This window comes from Pogoniulus pusillus, chromosome 14, assembly GCF_015220805.1.
Source record: "Pogoniulus pusillus isolate bPogPus1 chromosome 14, bPogPus1.pri, whole genome shotgun sequence".
Lineage (NCBI taxonomy): Eukaryota > Metazoa > Chordata > Aves > Piciformes > Lybiidae > Pogoniulus > Pogoniulus pusillus.
The window spans coordinates 2,763,695-2,785,532 of record NC_087277.1 but is presented as its reverse complement, the minus strand read 5'-3'; the positions used below and the strand labels follow the sequence as shown (position 1 = coordinate 2,785,532).

Genomic DNA, 21,838 nt, shown 5'->3' with positions numbered 1-21,838 from the left:
TGTTACTCAAAAAAATAGGAGGTAAGGGGCATAAAAACCTCAAGAGTTTATGCTTTTAGCAGACATTTGGCAGTGAGTCCCAGTGATGTATGGATGAAGCCTGCAATCCATAGGTACTAGCACATCATAAAGGTCAAGTGAGTTGAATACAGAGCAAGAATACCTGGGGAACAACGGTTTTACTCAAGCAGCCCTAAAATGAATGATGTCTTGGCTCAGCTCTGCAGGTGGGATTTCAGGCACTCAACGCAAATCTGGGCTGTGCATGGAAAAGGACAGGGAACACTACAGTGTTTGAAGACTTGCATCAATTCTATACACAAGACTGCACATTATTTGAGATCCTGCATGTAACACACAGATGAGGTAACCTTTGGAAACAGCTCCAATACCAGTATCCAAACCATGAATACTGTGGTCCACTACCTTAATAGCATTCAAATGTCAGAAGAGGAGCATGACACTGTCACTTCTGCTGTTCTGTGTCCCCATGGCCTCTTCCTAACGCTAAATCAGTAATGGAAACCACATGAAGATCCACAGAATTCCTCTATGATCCCCTCCCAACCCCCTAGTACAGGAGGGAGCCTGGCTCTCTGCTTTTAATCCACTACCCACTTCACTACAGAAGATTTATTTAGACTGCCTCTTGTTCCATAAAGGGCTCCCAAAGTCTGTAGTGATTTTTGACACTTGGTTATAACGTTTCTATGACCCCCCCCCTCCTCCTCCTCCTTCCCTCTACCCCCACCGCACATAGCACACCACCACCCAGCCTCATTTTCATACAGATACAAAGCATGGGGATAAAATGATGGTTCATTATAGTGGTACAGAGCTCTTATCTTCATCCGGCAAGAGTCATTTCCTTCCAAAGATTGAAATGCAAATGTGAAAATTAATGATAACTGCATTATCTGATAGCAGAGATAATACCGATTCACTGTCAGAGTAACACACAGTCCTTCTATGATTTCCTCTGCTTCTTCACAATATTCTTCTTACTGTCAGACTATATCTATAGTTAACTATGTTTCATGGATTTTTGTTAATTTACATCAAATAGCATTTCCAAGATCTTCTATCTACCACATTTCCCCAATCAAAAAGGAAACAAAATCAGGACAGTAATCTCCAAGTCCTTCTTAGGACTTAGTTTAAAAAAGAAAGAAAGGGGGGGGAAGAAAAAGGGGGGGAAATTAAAAAGGAAGGGGGGAAAAAAAGAGGAAAAAAAAAGCAAGGGGGAAAAAAAAGAGGAAAAAAAAGCAAGGGGGAAAAAAAGGTATTAAAAGGGGGGGAAATGGCTATACTTACTGCCTGTTTCCATCTTGCAGTAGTCTTCCAACCATTCCAACCTATATTCTCCAGTTATGCTTTGTAAACTGAACTGTTTATAGCCTTAGAAAATAATGCAGAGTAAACCCAGCAATCAATACATATTTACAGTGATCCTCATGAATGGTTACAGGAAATCTATTCAGAAACTGGCAGATCAGATTCATAGAATTCATAGAATCAACCAGGTTGGAAGAGGCCTCCAGGATCATCCAGTCCAACCTAGCACCCAGCCCTATCCAGTCAACTAGACCATAGAATCATAGAATCAACCAGGTTGGAAGAGGCCTCCAAGATCATCCAGTCCAACCTATCCTCCAGCCCTATCCAGTCAACTAGACCATGACACTAAGTGCCTCATCCAGGCTTTTCTACGATCATAATTTCTGTATGTATTATTTTGAAGTGATTCTCTAAGTCTGATGAGCTGCAGAAGGTCTCCTCTAGCCTTTGAGAAGGCGGAGGCAGAATCACAGAATCATAGAATGGTAGGGGTTAGAAGGGACTTTAGGAGTCCACACACCCTGACAAAAAAGGGACATATAGGGCAGGTCACATAGGAATGCACCCAAACAGGTCTTGGAATTCTCCAGAGGAGACTCCACAACCTCTCTGGGCAACTTGTTCCAGTGCTCTTCTTGAACACCTCCAGGGATGATGACTCCACCACCTCCCTAGGATGTTCAATGGAACCTCTCTGATCCACATCTCGCGACAGCAATACAGCAGCACTGCCATGAAAGCCTGTTTCCACCTTTTATTGAACAACACATCCTATTTTAACACTGGTTTTCATTTCTGTTTACTATTTTTCTTCAACTTTCTGATGCACTTTGAGAAAAATCCCAGTCTGTAACAGCAATTAAAAGAAAAGAGGCTGTGCTATATTTAGCTACCCTTGGGACTGTTTTCAACAGTTCTCTGAGACATGCATATGGGTTATGATGAGTCTTTTGAAACCTACCGTGTGTTATGAGTTCATCCTGCTTTACTACTCCCAACAGCAGACGCTGATTGAGTGGAGGCAGAACTTTACACATGGGAAACTTTTGCTCTTTGTGTGGATGAATGTAAAGAATACATTAAAAACAGTCCTGTTCAATATCTTTATTGATGACCTGGACGAGGGGATTGAGTCCAGCATCAGTAAGTTTGCAGATGACACCAAGTTAGTAGCAGGTGTTGATCTGTTGGAAGGTGGGAGAGCCCTGCAGAGGGACCTGGACAGGCTGGATGGGTGGACAGAGGGACCTGGACAGGCTGGATGGGTGGACAGAGGCCAATGGGATGAGATTTAACAAGGCCAAGGGCAGGGTTCTGCACTTTGGCCACAAAAACCCCAAGCAGCGCTACAGGCTGGGGACTGAGTGGCTGAGAGCAGCCAGGAGGAAAGGGACCTGGGGGTACTGATAGATAGTAAGCTGAAGATGAGCCAGCAGTGTGCCCAGGTGGCCAAGAGAGCCAATGGCATCCTGGCCTGCATCAGGAACAGTGTGGCCAGTAGGACAAGGGAGGTTATTCTTCCCCTGTACTCAGCACTGCTCAGGCCACACCTTGAGTACTGTGTCCAGTTCTGGGCTCCTCAATTCAAGAAGGATGTTGAGGTGCTGGAACATGTCCAGAGAAGGGCAACAAAGCTGGTGAGGGGCCTGGAGCACAAATCCTATGAGGAGAGGTTGAGGGAGCTGGGCCTGTTTAGCCTGGAGAAGAGGAGGCTCAGGGGTGATCTTATTACTGTCTACAACTACCTGAAGGGGCATTGTAGCCAGGTGGGGGGTGGCCTCTTCTCCCAGGTAACCAGCAATAGAACAAGGGGACACAGTCTCAAGTTGTGCCAGGGTAGGTCTAGGCTGGATATTAGGAAGAAGCTCTTCACAGAGAGAGTGATTGGCATTGGAATGGGCTGCCCAGGGAGGTGGTGGAGGCACCGTCCCTGGAGGTGTTCAAGCAAAGCCTGGATGAGGCACTCAGTGCCATGGTCTGGTTGATTGGATAGGGCAGGGTGATAGGTTGTACTGGATGATCTTGGAGGTCTCTTCCAACCTGGTTGATTCTATGATTCTATGATGGTAAAATCACCACAAGAGTTTTAGGTCTCCTCCCTTTTCCACTGCTGTGTTTTGGTTTGCTTCTTCATTTTGGAGACGTGGACAAACCACAGTTTCTCACTAAGAAAAAAAATCAGATACATTTAAAAGAGTCCCTGAGATTGACTTTCAAGACTCACAAAATCAGTTTATTTGCAAGGAGCTCTGCTCCTTACATGAAACTAAGAACTCACATAGGGAAAAGGAATAATCTGGATGACAGCACACTGTGCATGAAGTAAGAAGAGAGAGATCCAACTCCTTTTTGGGACCAAGATTTTATGCATGGCATTATTTTCACCTTTGTAAATGCCCTACACTGAGGTCACCAAGTCCTACCACTGCAAGCATTTCTCTGTCTTACAAGGCAGATACAACTTCACCAATTGCTGAAGTAACCCTGGTTACTGGACCACTCTGAGAAGAAAGTCAAAAGAACTGAGCACATAAGGATGACAGAGCAGGTTTTGACTTAGAAGTGGAAATCTGTGTCCCACTTGTCTACAGTGAAAGAACTTTCCCTTGTCTGTTACTCACAGAACACGTAGGATATGTACTGTATTGATTTATTCTATCACTACACAGCAACAGCAATTTAAGATGAAAGATGTTTATGTACTTAAACGTGTCCAGAGAAGGACATCAAGGCTGGTGAAGGGGCTGGAGCACAGCCCTGTGAGGAGAGGCTGAGGGAGACGGGGGTGTGCAGTCTGCAGAAGAAGAGGCTCAGGGCAGAGCTCATTGCAGTCCACAACTACCTGAAGGGAGGTTGTAGCCAGGTGGGGTTGGGCTCTTCTGCCAAGCATCCAGGGACAGAAGAAGAGGACACAGCCTCAAATTCCCTTAAACACATGATTAGTGTCATGGTTGAGTTAATTAGAAGGGTTAGGTGATAGGTTGGACTCAGTGATCCTAAAGATCTCTTCCAACCTGGTTAAATTCTGTGATCCTGCAGCACAGAATGCAGAAGAATACAAAGAAGTTATCATACAAAACTGAAACAAAAATTGTGAGCTGCTTACGTGGAATATTCCTAAGACCTACAAACACATCCACATGGTACAACATTGACAGAAGTGCTATGTAGTGTATTGACTTATTCACCCCATTTTAGTTACAAGGAATGATCATGCTCAGCCAGCCTAACTTCTGAGCAGAATCTACTCCACTGAATAAGCTCAGTGTTTGCCACAGAACTGGATCACATTCTCTAGGCCAGTCTCTTACCCTGAATACAAATACTTCTGATGACAGAAGTGAAATGATGGAATAGTCAACTTCTTAAGCATTAAAATCTGTTCTTTGTGTCTGAAATTGGGGAGTTTCAATGTCCATTTAATCTTCCACTGCTTCTGACAGCAAGAGGTGCCCACTCTTATCAGATTTTCACTCTGAATTTGAAGTAGTTTGTAATCAGGTTGTCCTTTAATATTTTCTTTGATGAAATAGATAGGAAAAGGACCTAGACTTCTGCATAATACCAGTCCTTTCAACATTCTAGTGGCTCTTCTCTAAACATGTTTTAAATGTTAAGAATCTTGAAGAGTGAATGCAAGAGACTGAACTTTGTTTCAGTATCAAAGATGACAGCTAAGCAGACAAGCAAGGTTAATTTGAGAATCCAATGCATGCTTTAGCCAAAAGCCCATCTTTTGGGCTCAGCCTTGCTTCACAAACCCCTGAGATTTCTTCAGACTTACTGTCCTCTGTAGTAAACCTTCCATTACTTTCTCACAAACACAAAGTCATAACGCTGAAGCTAAAATTCTGCTGCAGCTAACATGTCAAGTTCTTCAGTTCTTTCACTCTTTTCTCTTCAGATACTCCAGTCCCTTAGCCAACCTCATAGCTGTGTGTTGAACTCTCCCCAGTAGTTTCCTGTCCTTCTTGAACTGGGGAGCCCAGAACTGTACACAGCATTCCAGATGCAGTCTAACCAGGGCTAAGTAGAGTGGGAGGTGATCATCCCTTGACCTGTTGGCCACACTCTTCCAAGGAACAGTAAAAACAAGACTCCTACTCTCTTATATGATTGGATGCCCTGCAGAAGACATGTAGCGGGTCCATCTTTTGCTCATTATGTATTAAAGCACTGATCACTGGCCTCACACACAGGTATCCAAGCAGTATTACAAAGTCTATACATTTACATGTATCAAGGCACCCATCTGATAGCAAACAGTCTATTTAAAGCCATAAAATGACCTCTTTTCACATAAAATTTTGTTAAGCCCTATCTTGCAGACTCTTCCCGTTGCTTTTGGTTGTTGCCTGTAATGGCAAAATGAGCAGCTGCTTTACTGAGTGTTTACACAGTTTATCCAGCTCAGTTCCCATTATTTTAGAGCAGTCTTCTCATTATAAAGATTTTTTTTCCTTAAATGAGGAGACAAATGATGAAAGTGAGGATGTTTTACAAAACATTCAGGTAACATTCAAAGTGACTACACCAAACAGGCATTATCTTTACAGTTCCTTGATGGTCAGTGAAGGTCACAAGACCTCCTGATCTAAAAGAGCCTCAGCAGAAACTCTTTGAAGTTACAGCACATCTCAACTTGGAATTCAGTCATAAAAATATTCTAGTTAGAAAGGGTTGGAAATGCACCCAAACCATTTAACAATGCACATTTTCAAACAAAACAGGACTCTCATTTATGGCACAAGATTAATTTTGAGTCATCTGTGACTAAGTTGCTGCTAATGAGTAACTCACAGAACTTCAGTCCTCGGCATGTACTGGCTCTTAAAATAACAGTATGTTTCATTAGCACTAAAGAACACCACAACCCCTGCCCAAAAAACTCATGCAATTAAAACAACAAAACACCTCTACCATTTGTATGAATCCTTCAGTTGTCACAGTTCACATTATCAGCTGACAACAGCTTGCATCATGCAGAACAGAGTCATTTTTGGACTGTGAGAGAGTTCCATCTCACTAAAGTGACCAGAGACAGAACAGATAAAGAATGTATGAGGGTCTGCTCTTTGAAGCTGGGTGAAGAGAAGTTTTTAATGGTTCCAGTTGTGCTGTGCTGAAATATATTCCTCAATAAGCAAAATATTTCATGCTTTGTTTTGATTCAAAGAGGTGAAAAGTGTTATTTTTTTGGTACTGTGTGGTCAACCCCAAATCTTCTGCTGATTGTTTCTTTTTCTGTGTCAATAAATAACCAAATCCATTTCAAGAATCATGCATGATGAAGAGTAGGACACATGGTATGTATCCACTCCTTTCTTCACACATGTTATATGCTCATTTAAAGGAAACAGAGCTGCTTATTTCCTGTTGGTAGCCATCACTTTTCTGAAGGCAAAAGGAATTCTTCCACATTCAGCTCAGATTTCCAGCTTATCCAATGTCCAAGCTACCAATAAATGCTACAAGAAATACACATATTTGACTGTTCACCTGTGGTTTTCCCCAACAAAATGAATAATACTGTTTTTACACCATACTGTCATAAAACATATCTCTGAAACTCTTAATCTAGCTTGGGTATAAAGCAGCAACAGCCCACAAAATGCATACTGAACTATGCTGATACACATTAAACTCAAAAAGCAGTGAAAAAAATACCTATTTCAACTAGCTTATTGCTAATTAAATTTAAAGCAAGCCAGATGTTAATCACTGGCAGACTTTAAATCGAATATGGTGCTGGAAAAGGCCATCCTGCTACATTCAGAAATGCCTTTTGTATTACTCTAAAGGTACTGCAGGGGATTATAGCACTACATTTTGTTTCCACGTAACATCATAGAGTGTTTTGTGTAGAATATCAACACAGTTCTGTGTTACTAGTAAAACTATTTGAAATGACATCATTGTAATTAGATATACTATGTCTTCCTTTGTGTTTGCATTGTATTTTCCAGCTACTTTCAGGAATTTACTTTCAGAAAATTACCATTGGTTTTGTCCTTCTCTTCATGAAGAGCATACAGTAATTTGCAAACTCAAGCAAGGATGAAAATGTGATTGAAATATAGGATATTATTTTTTTTTCCTAATGAAATAATATTATTGCATTATAAATTATTGATAGAAAGCTTCTGGAACTCTTCTCTGATGTGCTCACCCTTCTTAGGGATCATTTCCATGAGAGAGACAGCTATTTTGAGAGTATATTTGGCTTCTGATGAGTGTTTTCCAAAAGCAGTATTCAAATAGTCAAAAGAATGGATTTTTAAGGCCCTTTCCAGAGTTCATACCCATGAAAACACTGCACTGAGTTCAACTGCAGAATTGCCTAATTGCAAAATGGCATTCACACCTTTGCTTAAAGTACTTTTACAACACCAACAGAGGCTTTACACATTTATAGTGAACATGCAGGTGGACAGTGTTCCCATATTAGCATCACATCTTGTACCTCAGTAGCGCTATGCTCGCATCCTCTTCACTGTGCACAGTGGAAAACGGTACCATGAATTACTGCTTTAATGTGAAGTTCAAACACTGCATTGACTGCAGCCTCAGATTTCTCTTTCAACTGAAATCACTGAGCAGGTATGACAATTTGTTTGGATTAGACTACAAGAGGCAAACCCCTTGAAAATATCAGTAGATACCATACCTATTGGTTAAGGTCATCGTGTTGCTAAACAGAGGCAAAAAGCTTCAGGAGTGGCCCAGGTGTACGCTTGGTCTTCTGGCCTCAGAAAACAGCAGAAAAGCTTCTACCTCAATACAACCATAGAACAAAAAAACCTGATGATTTTAATCCTAAAATTCTGTGCAGTAACATTTTCCCCTGTATCCAGCAGGCATGTAAAGCATTTTACATTGAACAATCTACATAATGTTACAGTCAAGACCGTTTCTCACTCCAGAATTTTATCTTTGTACTTACCCAATCAATCTCCTGGACTCCAAAGGGTCATAAAAAGAAGTAGTCCATAAAATATCAATGTAGAGCAGAACATATACACTAAAATAGTAGTATTTTAAATTACTGCAACCTGGTTAAGATATTTCCTTTGGCTTTCAGTTGCTTTTTCCTACCTGGCCCATCCCAATCTTCCGTCTCCACGGAAAGCTGTCCTGGTTTCTCTGACCTTGCATCGCCATCAGTTTCTGCTGCCTCCTGGATGGCTTCTTCACTGCCTGAAAAAAATAATCAAAAGAGACACAGCACTGACATCTTTCAGCAGTGACTTTTAGGCAGAGCTCCTACAATAGCCCAATGACTGCTCACACATGTAAGTGAAAACATATGCACGTCTATAAACAGAAAAAGAGAAAACAAATATTAGTAGACACACAAAAATCTGCGAGTTCCCAGTGATTCAACAAGCCCCAAGTGTCCAAACCTTGCAGTTCTGTGGAGAGATCAATCTCAGAAATCAGTGTTTACTCCATACTGCTTTAAACAAAAAAGGCAAACAAAAGAATAACAACTTGCACCTAATTACGGAAACCAACACACAAAAAGTGCATTCAGTTTGCATGTTGTACTCAGCACTGGTCAGGCCACACCTTGAGTCCTGTGTCCAGTTCTGGGCTCCTCAATTCAAGAGAGATGTTGAGGTGCTGGAAGGTGTCCAGAGAAGGGCAACAAGGCTGGTGAGGGGCCTGGAACACAAACCCTGTGAGGAGAGGTTGAGGAATCTGGGGGTGTTTAGCCTAGAGAAGAGGAGGCTCAGGGGTGACCTCATCGCTGTCTACAACCACCTGAAGGGAAGTTGTAGCCAGGTGGGGTTGGTCTCTTCTGCCAGGCAACCAGCAACAGAACAAGGGGACACAGTCTCAAGTTGTGCCAGGGCAGGTCTAGGCTGGATGTTAGGAGGAAGTTGTTGGCAGAGAAAGTGATTGGCATTGGAATGGGCTGCCCAAGGAGCTGGTGGAGTCACTGTCCCTGGAGGTGTTCAAGAGAAGACTGGATGAGGCACTTGGTGCCATGGTCTGGTTGACTGGATAGGGCTGGATGATAATTTGGACTGGATGATCTTGGAGGTCTCTTCCAACCTGGTTGATTCTATGATTCTATGCACAAAGGAGAGGCAGAATTCAGCTTGTTACTCGCCAGGAACAGAAGCTTTCAGTTCTGCCCTTCCTGGAAGTGACACTTAACTGTTTCTTATGCACAGTGGATTTGTGACAGTACAGAAGTATGGTCCACTACACACCCTGGCTTTTCAGGCAACTAGTGAGAGCTACTCCATGGTATTCCAGCGTTTAAGATATTTGCCTTTAAAGGCCATAAGCTACCAGCAAGTCCCTATAATAATAATTTTCTTCCTGTCAAGCCTTATTTAAAGGAATGCAACATTTCATAGACTCACAGTAACATACAGGTTGGAAAAGACCCCCAGGATCACCAAGTCTAACCTAGAACCCTACTCTAGATTCACCCTAAGCACTACATCCAAGCGACCCTTAAACACATCCAGGGTGAGTGACTTCATCAGCTCTCTGGCAACTCACTCCAGTCTCTGACCACTCTCTCCATGGAAAAACTTTTTCCTAACGTCCAATCTAAACTCTCTAAACTCTCATCTTGAGGCCATTCCCCCTTGTTCTGTCTCCAATTACCAGCAGCAGCCTCTTCACAATGTCCCTTCAGGTAACTGTCGCCAGCAATGAGGTCTCCTCTCAGCATCCTCTTCGTCAAACTAACCATCCCCAGCTCCCTCAGCCACTCCTCATCAGATTTATTCTCCAGGCCCCTCCCCAGCTTCATTTCTGGTCAACTTTAGAATGTTCACCATCCAGCAACACGTGAGGACATCTGTCTGCTTCAGCAAGGCTCCACTACACAGTTGTAAGACACATTTTAATCTTTATTTGAAGCAATCCTTACTGGAAGTGAAGCTGTTTCAGTTAAACAAAGGTTCTAGGTGAGCTCCATGCAAAACTACTTTGAAATAAGCACTACATTGAAGGTGAGAGGTTCAAGTAGTAACACAGAATAGTCTGGCCACAGTAATGTGTTCAAAGGCACCTACAGGGTTTTTTTCCAGGCCATTAATTATTGCACTTGTGGATTTTTTTCTTTACAACTAATCATTCCATAAAACTCTTGCATAGGAAGATAGCATGAAGAAAGGGGGGGAAGAGGGGCAGAATAAAATCAGATCCACACAATTAACTACATTGGTCAAGCAGGACTGAATTATGGTTTCTATTTTTTTCAAGCAATCCTGAAGCTATTTGCTTAGAAAACTACGTCCCACAGGCAAGTGACATCACTCTAAAACTAATGCTGTGTATTCCTGAACCCATAAATCAGGCTGCTCATTGATTTGACAACAAGAGAACAAGAAAGAGCTAAAAAGCACAGCAATTAAGTAGCAACTTGCCATTTTCCCCCCCACTCACGATAACAAAAGCTTTTATTAGACACATAGGTAAAGAAATGTGATTACAACAAACCATGCCAGATCCCCATATGTTATCACTGGAGCTATATTTATACCAGATAAGATTGGGACCCAGAGTTTTCAAGTACATGATTCTATACAAACACTATGAAGTACTAATTTCATGTGCACAAGAAACATCTTGTAATAACCTCACTCTTCCCTGTGTTCATAAAGCAAACAGTTTTCCATAGCCAAAGTGGGAAAGCCTGGTAAACTCCTCACACAAACACAATCCTATACTCACTTTAGATCTTGATAACAAAACATAGTTCCATATGGGTAGTACTAAATATGAGGAGAGGCTGAGGGAGCTGGGGGTGTGCAGCCTGCAGAAGAGGAGGCTCAGGGCAGACCTCATTGCTGTCTACAACTACCTGAAGGGAGGCTGTAGGCAGGTGGGGTTGGGCTCTGCTGCCAGGCAACCAGCAACAGAAGAAGGGGACACAGTCTCAAGTTCTCCAGGGGAGGTCTAGGCTGGATGTTGTTAGGAAGTTGTTGTCAGAGAGAGTGATTGGCATTGGAATGGGCTGCCCAGGGAGCTGGTGGAGTTGCCATGCCTTAAGGTGTTCAAGCCAAGCCTGGTTGGGGCACTTAGTGCCATGGTGTGGTTGACTGGCCAGGGATGGGTGCTAGGTTGGACTGGATGATCTTGGAGGTCTCTTCCAACCTGGTTGATTCTATGATTCTATAACCTGGTCCAGTGCATACATCTACTCTTAAAGCTAGAAGACACCATGAATAATTAGGATATTTTTTCCTGCTGAACACATTGTGTAACCTTACCCAAGTATTTGAAGCTCAGCTCATGTGCTTCAGCTCAATCTGATCTACCTTTCAGAAGACACTCCTAAATACTCACATGCTGAAAAAGCTATCAAGTTTCCTTTAAGTGGCCTCAGCAACTGATTTTAATCAACTCTGATTCTGAATAAGAGTTTGTATAGTTATTTTGCAGCAACCTAACAGAGCTCTGTGTTTGTTTGTTTGTTTCTCTCCTGGTGGACTGAAGAAACAATCAGATTTTTCTACCTTCATATTTCTACTTCTACAGTTACTTCTGGAACTAACTGCCCAGGATGCTCCTGCCTTGCAGATCATAGAATCGACCAGGCTGGAAGAAATCTCCAAGCTCATCCAGTCCAACCTAGCAACCAGCCCTGGCCAATCAACCAGACCATGGCACTAAGTGCCCCAGCCAGGCTTGGCTTGAACACCGTCAGGGATGGTGCCTCCACCACCTCCCTGGGCAGCCCATTCCAATGCCAATCACTCTCTCTGACAACAACTTCCTCCTAACATCCAGTCTAGACCTCCCTCAGAACAACTTCAGACTGTGTCCCCTTGTTCTGTTGGTGGTTGCCTGGCAGAAGAACCCAACCCCACCTGGCTACAGCCTCCCTTCAGGGAGTTGTAGGCAGCAATGAGCTCTGCCCTGAGTCTCCTCTGCTGCAGGCTGCACACCCCCAGCTCCCTCAGCCTCTCCTCACAGGGCTGTGCTCCAGGCCCCTCAGCAGCTTCGTTGCCCTTCTCTGGACACATTCCAGTATCTCAACATCTCTCCTGAATTGAGGAGCCCAGAACTGGACACAGCACTCAAGGTGTGGCCTGATCAGTGTTGAGTACAGAGGAAGAATAACCTCAGTATGGTGAATTTTAGCTTCAATTTATAATAGTTGTTTTTTTTTCCAGGCTATAATATATGCAAACTTGATGCTAGTATGCAAATAGAAGCATTCTTTCAATCAATGCAACCAACCAAAATATCAAACAAACAAAACTATTAGAGTTGAAAGATGAGGAGAAACTTATGTGAAATGATAGGGCTGAAGGGCAAAAGAAGGGCAGAATTACAGCTAAGGTATACACAGTAATTAAGTATTTGAGAAATGAGGAAAGATTTGAGAATGTATGTTAGCAGATGGCTTAATTTTCATTAGCTTGCTTTCCCAGGCTTACGTGGTTCTCATAATGAAGTTTTCATGAATTAATGCATGTCCTGTGCAAATAGAGCAGAACAAAATGTGTACAATTTACATTAAGGGAAACTTTGGTTTGCATCTAGAAGCATTTGTAATTATTTTCATTGGTATTTTCTATTATCCACCAGCTTCTACATCCGTGTGTGATACACCTGAAATATCACAGAGAGCCATACAATTCACCAGGTTGGGAGAGACCTCTAAGCTCATCCAGGCCAACCCAGCACCCAGCCCTAGACAATCAACCAGACCATGGCACTAAGTGCTCCAGCCAGGCCTGGCTTCAACGCCTCCAGGGACAGCAACTCCACCACCTTCCTGGGCAGCCCATTCCAATGCCAATCACTCTCTGTGCCAACAACTTCCTCCTAACATCCAGCCTAGATCTCCCCCAGCACAACTTGAGACTGTGTCCCCTTGTGTTGCTGGGTGCCTGGGAGAAGAGATCAACCCTACCTAGCTACAGCCTCCCTTCAGGTAGCTGTAGACAGCAATGAGCTCTGCCCTGAGCCTCCTCTTCTGCAGGCTGCACACCCCCAGCTCCCTCAGCCTCTCCTCACATCCTCACAGGGCTGTGCTCCAGGCACCTCAGCAGTTTCGTTGCCCTTCTCTGGACACCTTCCAGCACCTCAACATCTCTCTTGAATGGAGGAGCCCAGGACCAGACAGAGTAACAATACAGCACCACAACAACAACAGCAGAACACCACAAGAAGAACAACAACACAACACCACCATACACCACACCACACCAACAACACACACCACCACAACAATGCACCACAACAGAACACAGATTTCTTATGCTGCTCCATTCTGAAGCCATCTCCTGGGCAAAAAGAAAAACCTTACAGTGCCAAGACTTTATAATATATGCTACAGTACAGTTAGTCGTGAGTCAAAGAGAATCATAGGTTTAGACTGGAAGAGACCTAACAGATCATCTCCTTGAACCCCCCTGTCAGAGGCAAGGATGACTCAAGTCACAAAGATGATCAAGGAAGTTGAACATCTTCCTTATGAGGAGAGCCTGAGGGAGCTGGGGTTTGTTAGCTTAGAGAGGAGAAGACTAAGAGGTGACCTCATTCGTGTTCATAAAGATGTGCAGGGTGAGTGGCAGGAGGCTGGAGCCAGGCTCTGTTCGGTGATGCCCAGTGATAGGACAAGGGGCAATGGGTAGAAGTTGAGGCATAGGAGGTTCCATGTGAACCTGAGGAGGAATTTTTTCCCTGTGAGGGTGACAGAGCACTGGCACAGGCTACCCAGGGGGGTTGTGGAGCCTCCCTCTCTGGAGGTATTCAAGAACTGTCTGCATGCATTCCAGTGTGATCTGCTCTGGGTGACCCTGCTCTGGCAGGGGGCTGGACCAGATGAGCTTTCGAGGTCCTTTCCAGCCCCTGCCATTCTGTAATCCTATGACTCTCGACTAGACTTGGTTGCCCAAGACCTCCTTCAGTCTGGCCTTAAACATCACCAGGGAAGGGGCATCTACAACCAATATGGGCAACCAATTCCAGAGTCTCACCACCTTTGTACTGAAGATCTTCTAATCTCCCTCATCTTAAAACCATTCCCCCTAGTCTTGTCGTTAGACATCCTTATGAAAAATCCCTTTCCAGCTTTCCTGTGTACTTCCTACAGGACTTTCAGACACTTCTTCATATTTAGTATTTAAGTTACAATTCAGGAAGATTTCATCTCCTCTAACTTTAGATGTCTGCAAGTCAATCTAGTCCAGACTACTCGTGTAAGTGCTCCTAGAAAGGGAAGAGAGAAGCCTCCACAGTGATTCATCGTGTTTGAGGATGCCTGAGATAAGAGAGACTTCTCTTGGTGCCCAGGATAGTCAAAATGAATCATTCTCTGAAAAACAGAGCTTCGACTAGAAACCAAACTTTAGGTAGCTACACTTAGGTGAAACAAATCTCTGCCTTAGAATCATATAACAATTTGAGTTGGAAGGGACCTCCAAAGGCCATCTAGTCCAACTCCCCTGCAGTCAGCAAGGACATCCTGCACTAATTCAGTTTGCCCAGAGCCCTGATGAGCCTGACCTTGACTATCTCCAACGATGGGGCCTCAACTATCTCCTTGGGCAACCTGTTCCAGTGCTCCACTACCTCCACAGTAAAGATCTTTCTCCTAACATCCAACCTAAATCTCTTCTCTATCAGAGAATCATAGAATCAACCAGGTTGGAAGAGACCTCCAAGATCATCCAGTCCAACCTAGCACCCAGCCCTATCCAATCAACTAGACCACAGCACTAAGTGCCTCATCCAGGCTTTACACTGAAGTGCTGAACAGATGAAACACCGCTTAACTAAGGAAGGGGGGAAGCCTTTGTTTAACAGCTCCACTACTGAAATATGAATAACATTTTCAACTTGACCTTACTGTTTCTTACTGGCATGAACTCTTCCTGTTGCTCTTCAAAAACTAAGGGCTTTTTTAATGTGATTTTTTAAACTATTCCAATTTTCATGCCACAGATGCAAGCAAACAGCCTAAACCGCTGCACCGCGAAGCAGTAGAGCCGCTCAGGGAAATCTGCAGATCGCAGAAGAGACTTCACCAGAGACATGAGAAGGAGAACTCTAACATCTCTGACAACACTGACAAGTAAGAAAGGAGCCTTGAATATTAACAAGTAATTTCACTTTAATCTTTTTAACAAATTAAAGACTTCCCAATTTGTCCTTAATCAGCTTGTACCGCAAGTAGCTGCAGTATTTTAAAGCAGCAGATGGGTTAGCAGTTCTCAGCCCTGCTGTTTTAATCCAGGTTGTTCCTATCAGTATTAGGCTCTTTCAGAAAGTCTCATACAATATAACTATTGAACTTTCTTGTCTAGGAACGTTACAGCAGCTGCTAGTCACGCTGCAATGTGTTTTGCAATCAGCTAAATCAACAGAGCATTTGTAACAATGAACAGTTCAGAACTGACAGATCTACTTTCTTGTTCACAACTGCTTATCACAGCATAGATATCATATATGTTTGCCAGGTGCTTCCTATAGTCAGGATACCTTCACAGAAGCAGCTCACAAAAGATAAGGTCATAAAAGAGATGAAAAATGTGCAAGCTTCATACACTTATGGTTTTATCATCAGACAAAATAGCTTTGGCTGAAGGACTGTACCAGTCACACACTGCACATGGCAGCTTCTATTTGAGTGAGAGAAGGTTAAAAGTTTGAAATGCAGTTTGTGTTCATTCTTGCTGGCAGCATAAATGTAAACTTCAAATTGTTAACATCCTAATACAGCTGTTGAGAGTGAAGCATCACTTCTCAGTTATAATAAATTGATTCAGAAAGAAATGGTGGCAAAGCCTCCTGGGATGCCAAAATAGGACATAGGTGTGGTGCAGAGACTTGGGGAGTCACTGACTGCAGACTTCAATGCAAGGCATGCAATTGATGTGTATTAACAGGCTAGTGCAACTGGTCATGAAGGAGCAGGCTTTCTTGAGGGCACAGGGGAAGGGACATTCTCCTTCTTTCTGCCACAACCAATGAAGGATCCTAAAACTGTACATATGACTCCAGAACTTCAGAAACTGCAAGTCAGCATTCAAAAGCTGTGCTCTGTTATTTCCTCCATCACAATGCCTCTGACCACTGACAGAGCTTACAGACACTCACAACCTTGCTCTTGAATTCTAAGGGAACAAATGGTAAGCTGAGAACTGTTGCCAGGAACCTCTCTTCAGAAGCAACACTGACAGGGCTCTGAAACAAACCATACCCAACTTGAAACAAAAATGCAATGTACTTCACTCATTTAATGTAACTTTCTTTTGGCAGCACACACTATTCTTAAGATCTAACAGGACTTTACTGTCCTTCTTGTGGATTGCCTCTTTTTAAGGGATTCTATGTACATATTTAACAAGCAGAAAGCTCCATTTTTAAGGGCAGGTTTTCAGCAGATGTGAAATGTTTCAGGTATAAAATACATGCAAATAATTAAACCCCACGTCTTTAAATAAGCTTTAGACTTGGAAACAGAACTCTGCAAATAAAGATGCTAAATAAATAGGCAAGGGTGTTTCTATGCTGGCATATTTAGCATCTGGTGTGAGGACAAGCTAAAACAACCTCAGAGACTACAGTGTCATGCAGATGGGTTTATTCTGCAAGCCTTGCAAGGACAGTGAGAGAGAGATGTGATGCTACCAATACCAGGCTCTGCTATCACTTCATCTGATATACCTCAGAAATCATTTCAGTGAAGCCCACCAAAGCCAACCAAGACACCCTAATGTTACAAATACAAGAAGTCTGAACAAAATCTGGCCCTCAGCTGACTGATTTGCTAACCTATGTGAAAGAAAACAGCACTTGGTACATGTTAATCCACTGCATTTTATTTCAGATTATATTAATCATCTCAATACTCTGCTTCTTTGCAAGCAATTATTGTTTTCTGTCATGCTGATTAACAGTCCTAATTTCTCCTGGGAGAAATCTCATTTGAAATAACTGTGTGTTACTAGTTGCCCTAAGTGCTCTTAGAACTCAGAAATCATGTACTGTCTTTATCCTAACCTTTAGGAAAGGTCTATGAATACTCATGTGTTGGTGAATATCTGTATGTGTGCAAGCTGTTAACTCCCCAAAACAACAGTACAGAAACTATTCTGGTTCATATTAAAACACCCATTGTACTTAATCAAACAACACCTCTACTACAATGGCATTTCAGCACAGTGTTTGTGTTAAAAAACAGTGTTGGCTATTTCTAACCATTTCAGCTATGCCATTTTTCTGCTGGAATAAGACACTGATGTGCAGCAAGTCCACCTAGACTGAGTCTGGCCCTGCCTTCTCTAAATGTCTGGCATCTTCTCATTGTCACATTTTGCTTCTGAAGTTCTTTAAAGGCATTGATTTCTCATTCAAATATGTTTTCTTTTTTCCCTAAAGAAGAGTGAAAGTATTCTCTAAATTGTCTTCCAGGCTTTCCTTCCCTTAGTGAGCTTTATGCTAACATTTAGGTAGCAGCTCTTGTGGTATCAGTACTACAAATGACTATCACAGACATATAATGGCTACTTGGATAGATTTAAAGGAAGACAGAGAAAAAAGTCCTGCATCTTTCCAGTCTTTCCCCATTACAATTTCAAATACTATTAACTCTCTTAAACATATTCAAGTATCAACCTGAGGTTCAAACTTACACAACTCAAGGCACCAGATCAGAAAAGCAGCAGAACACTTTAAATGATATTTAGATGTCCCAAACAAAGATTCTTGCTTAGCACGGTTTAAAAACTTATTTCAGTGGAAATCAACAGTCTATGAGATTCTAAAGGAAGCTGCAGTGGAACAGAGATCATTTCAGAGGCACTCCAGGAAGAATCAAAGTTTGAAGCCTCTCCTGCATGTTCCTACTCTGACTTAGCTAACAATCCTGTTCCTTCTCCACTGCAGCAGTATTGTGTGTCTCATGAGAATTCTTCATTCAACCACTAAAATAACATTTGATAAGTGATGCACAGATGACATCATTATCAAAAACACATCCCACCTGCATGTGATTTTCACTTGCTGCTGCATAGTGAGTAGCAATGTATCTCTGTTCTCACAAAGTCATTTTTTATTGAAGGTGCTTCAGGATCTCGTCTCCCAGGCAAGCAGCAACAGAACAAGGGGACACAGTCTCAAGTTGTGCCAGGGCAGGTCTAGGCTGGATGTTAGGAGGAAGTTGTTGGCAGAGAGAGTGATTGGCATTGGAATGGGCTGCCCAGGGAGGTGGTGGAGTCACTGTTCCTGGAGGTATTCAAGCAAAGCCTGGCTGGGGCATTTAGTGCCATGGTTTAGCCGATTGGCTAGGGCTGGGTGCTAGGTTGGACTGGAGGTCTCTTCCAACCTGGTTGATTCTATGATTCTATTCTATGATCCAAAGCAGCCAATTCACTACCAAGAGAGGTGTTTCCACACATCCTGCATTATATCATCTTGAATACTGCATTCAGTTTTGGGTTCCTCTGTTGAAGAGGGACAGAGATCTGCTGGAGCGGGTCCAGCAGAGGACTATGAGGATGATTAGGCGACTGGAGCACTACCTGATGAGGAGAGGCTGAGGGACCTGGGACCTTTTACTCTGGAGAAGACTGAGGGGATTTAATAAATGTCTATAAATATCTGAGGGCTCATCAGGAGCAGGGAGCAGGCTCTTCTCACTTGCTCCCTGGGATAGGACAAGGAGCAATGGATGGAAGCTGCAGCACAGGAGGTTCCAGCTCGACACAAGGAGGAACTTCTTTACTGTAAGAGTTCCAGAGCACTGGAACAGGCTCCTCAAAGAGATTGTGGAGTCTCCTTCTCTGGAGCCTTTCAAGGCCTGTCTGGATGTGTTCCTGTGTGACCTGAGCTAGATTGTATCTGCTCTGGCAGGAGGGTTGGACTTGATGATCTCTTTGGGTCCCTTCCAACCCCTAACATCCTGTGAGCCTGTGATCATACATGGTTTCAAAACCGGTCCAGGGTCATCTGAGTTACCTCCAAAAAGAGACTTAGCAGTCATAAATAAATACTTTTTCCCCTTATCTAAAGGGATCTACCCAGCAATAACATTTGTCTTCCCAATATTTATCCAACCATGTCATAAACGTGGCATTTGCTTCCTTCACTTTTTTCTGATCCACTGAGAGTTAAATTGCTGCCAACATCCCCACTGTTGACTTCTGCCTAGTACACAGCCTGTGAGCAACTCTAGTTTGGAGGCCAGGGAATGTCTCAGAACTTCAAAAATACGCAGGATTTTTATGTCAAGAACACCAAATCAGACCAAAAAAAAGGTAAAGTGAATCTTGATTGCAGCTAAAATTACTAACGGACATATAACACAAACTGAGAACATGCTGAAATCTATCATTTGCACGTTTCATGTTTTAAACATTTCCCTTATTAATCTGTAATTCATATTCTGTTAAATTTTAACTCAATCCAAGTTCAAACTTTGTGACTTTTCTAGAAGGGACATTACTTGTAATCAAATAATCCCTTTCTTCATAAATGTGATAGAATTCACAACTTCATTGTTCAGAAGAAAAGCAAAATGTGCTGACTGGAAAGGATGGAGTTACTCTGATAAACTGCTTAGAGCTGAGCAAGCTGTTTAAGTGTTTCTCTCACTATAATTCTGCACAGTTAAAATACTGTTTTCTGTTTAGATCTATGCATTTACTTCCTGAAATGCAGCTAGTTAGCTTCTTTTTGAGATCTAATTTTCTGTTTGAACATCAGTTATTTAATTTCTTGATTGAAAGTCGAACTTAGGTAAAATTTTGATGTTGATATTGAGTTGGACTGGAAGTATGGCCTGGGAGGTTTATATATGGGTTAGCAATAAATAATGAGTACAGGACAGACAACCTTTGCTTGTTGTTCTGGATGCCTTTCCCTGCTCTTAAGTGAATGGTGCAAAATCATAGAATCAACCAGGTTGGAAGAGACCTCCAAGATCAGCCAGTCAAACCTGGCACCCAGCCCTATCCAGTCAACCAGACCATGGCAATAAGTGCCTCATCCAGGCTTTTCTTGAACATCTCCAAGGATGGTGACTCCAACCTCCAACCTTTTCAGGTGCCTTGTTTCTATTCCAGCAAGAAAACAGGTGGTCATCTGAGGTCCAGTAACAGGAGAAAATGGGAAAGCATAACAGGTAGAGCACAAGACAAATACTGATGCTCAGAAGGAAAGAAAGTCTCCTTTCATCCTGCCATGGTCCAATATGCACACTTTGAAGGCTGCTTCTCAGTAAGTTGCCTTCCTTTCTTTGCCCATATTCAGTATCTTACCAACAGTATGGAAGATGCACAGATACACCTGTCTCAGCTGAACAGGACACAGTGAAACAGATGGGAACCCTCACACTGGGGAACAGAGGAGTCCAAAACAGGTTCACAAACAAGCACACAAATCAGTACGAGGTAACTAATGTGGGTTTGGAAGGAACAGCACTGTGAGTTCTTTATGAACATATGAACATTCTTCTTATCTTAGGAGATGAAAATACACCATCATACACACATGCCCTCCTCTGTCTGCTTACCCAGAGGAACTGGTCTGTCCTTCATTCACTTGGGAAGCCTACATAGAAAAAATGCAATGAACTCAAATATTTTTTTTTTGTTTAAAGTCAAGGAATAAGAAGCAGGAGAACAGAAGCATTGCCACAATGGGAAAGATAATGTCGGGTGCAGGGAGGGGGCTTGTCTGGTGCCGAGCAAAGCCGAGGGCTGTGCAATCACCTCTATCAGTGCTCCATCAGTGTCTACACTCCAGCCAAATCCAGAGAAAACAAGGAGTCAAAGATTCAGGTCAATAAGCTTATAGGCGATTTGCACAAACAGCTCCTCCAGCAAGGTAAAAAACAAAGTCATATTGGCTTTTCTTTTCTATTCCTTCTCTTTGAACTCCTTGGTCCAAACACACACTGAAAATGTCAGTGTTATATGCAAGAATTTAAAAAGCTGAGCTTCTTAATCCCCTTAAGAAATATGAACAAAGTTGCCTGTAAAGATCTCCTTATTGAGCTCAGAGTGATTATGGTATAGCTGCCTTATGCTGATCCTACTTCCACTTGCTACAGATAAAGAGGTAGAAATTTGTCATGAAATCCAATGCTGAAAAGGGAAAAAAAACCCCAGCATTATTGATTAAAAGGTTTCTTGTTAAAAAAAGTGTGAGTGGACAAAAGAAAAGAGGCACAAATCTACTTTTTTGATGCAGACACAGAAAACAGCAAACATACTCTTAGTCATGAGATGTCTCACACAAAAAAGGCAAAGGTTATTTGCACAGATATACACAGGCTTACACACACAAAGTCATACTCCAGAGGAAAAAGGAGACAGAGAATAATTTCCAGGGGGTTAAGAGTATGGCTGGCATTACAGATGGCAGCAGGATAGCTCTGCACATGAATTCTGAGAGGGAAGATTAATGCACAGAAGAAGCCAGGTTTGTGTATGCTTTTGCTTAGGTGGAGAATCGCACTACAGCCTTTCTGCCTGGCTGCACAATCAGGTCATATGGTTTAACATAAAATTCC

General features: G+C 42.7%; 1 protein-coding gene across 2 annotated transcripts in view; it reads right to left on the bottom strand.

Moving 5' to 3' along the window:
• The window catches only part of ZFPM2 (zinc finger protein, FOG family member 2), a 402,942-nt gene that overhangs the window by 295,879 nt on the left and 85,225 nt on the right, over positions 1-21,838 (bottom strand). For both annotated transcript variants that reach the window (XM_064154128.1, XM_064154129.1), the window contains one exon: positions 8,434-8,535. In XM_064154128.1, the coding sequence (XP_064010198.1) occupies positions 8,434-8,535 (102 nt within the window). The remainder of the gene's footprint in view (positions 1-8,433; positions 8,536-21,838) is intronic.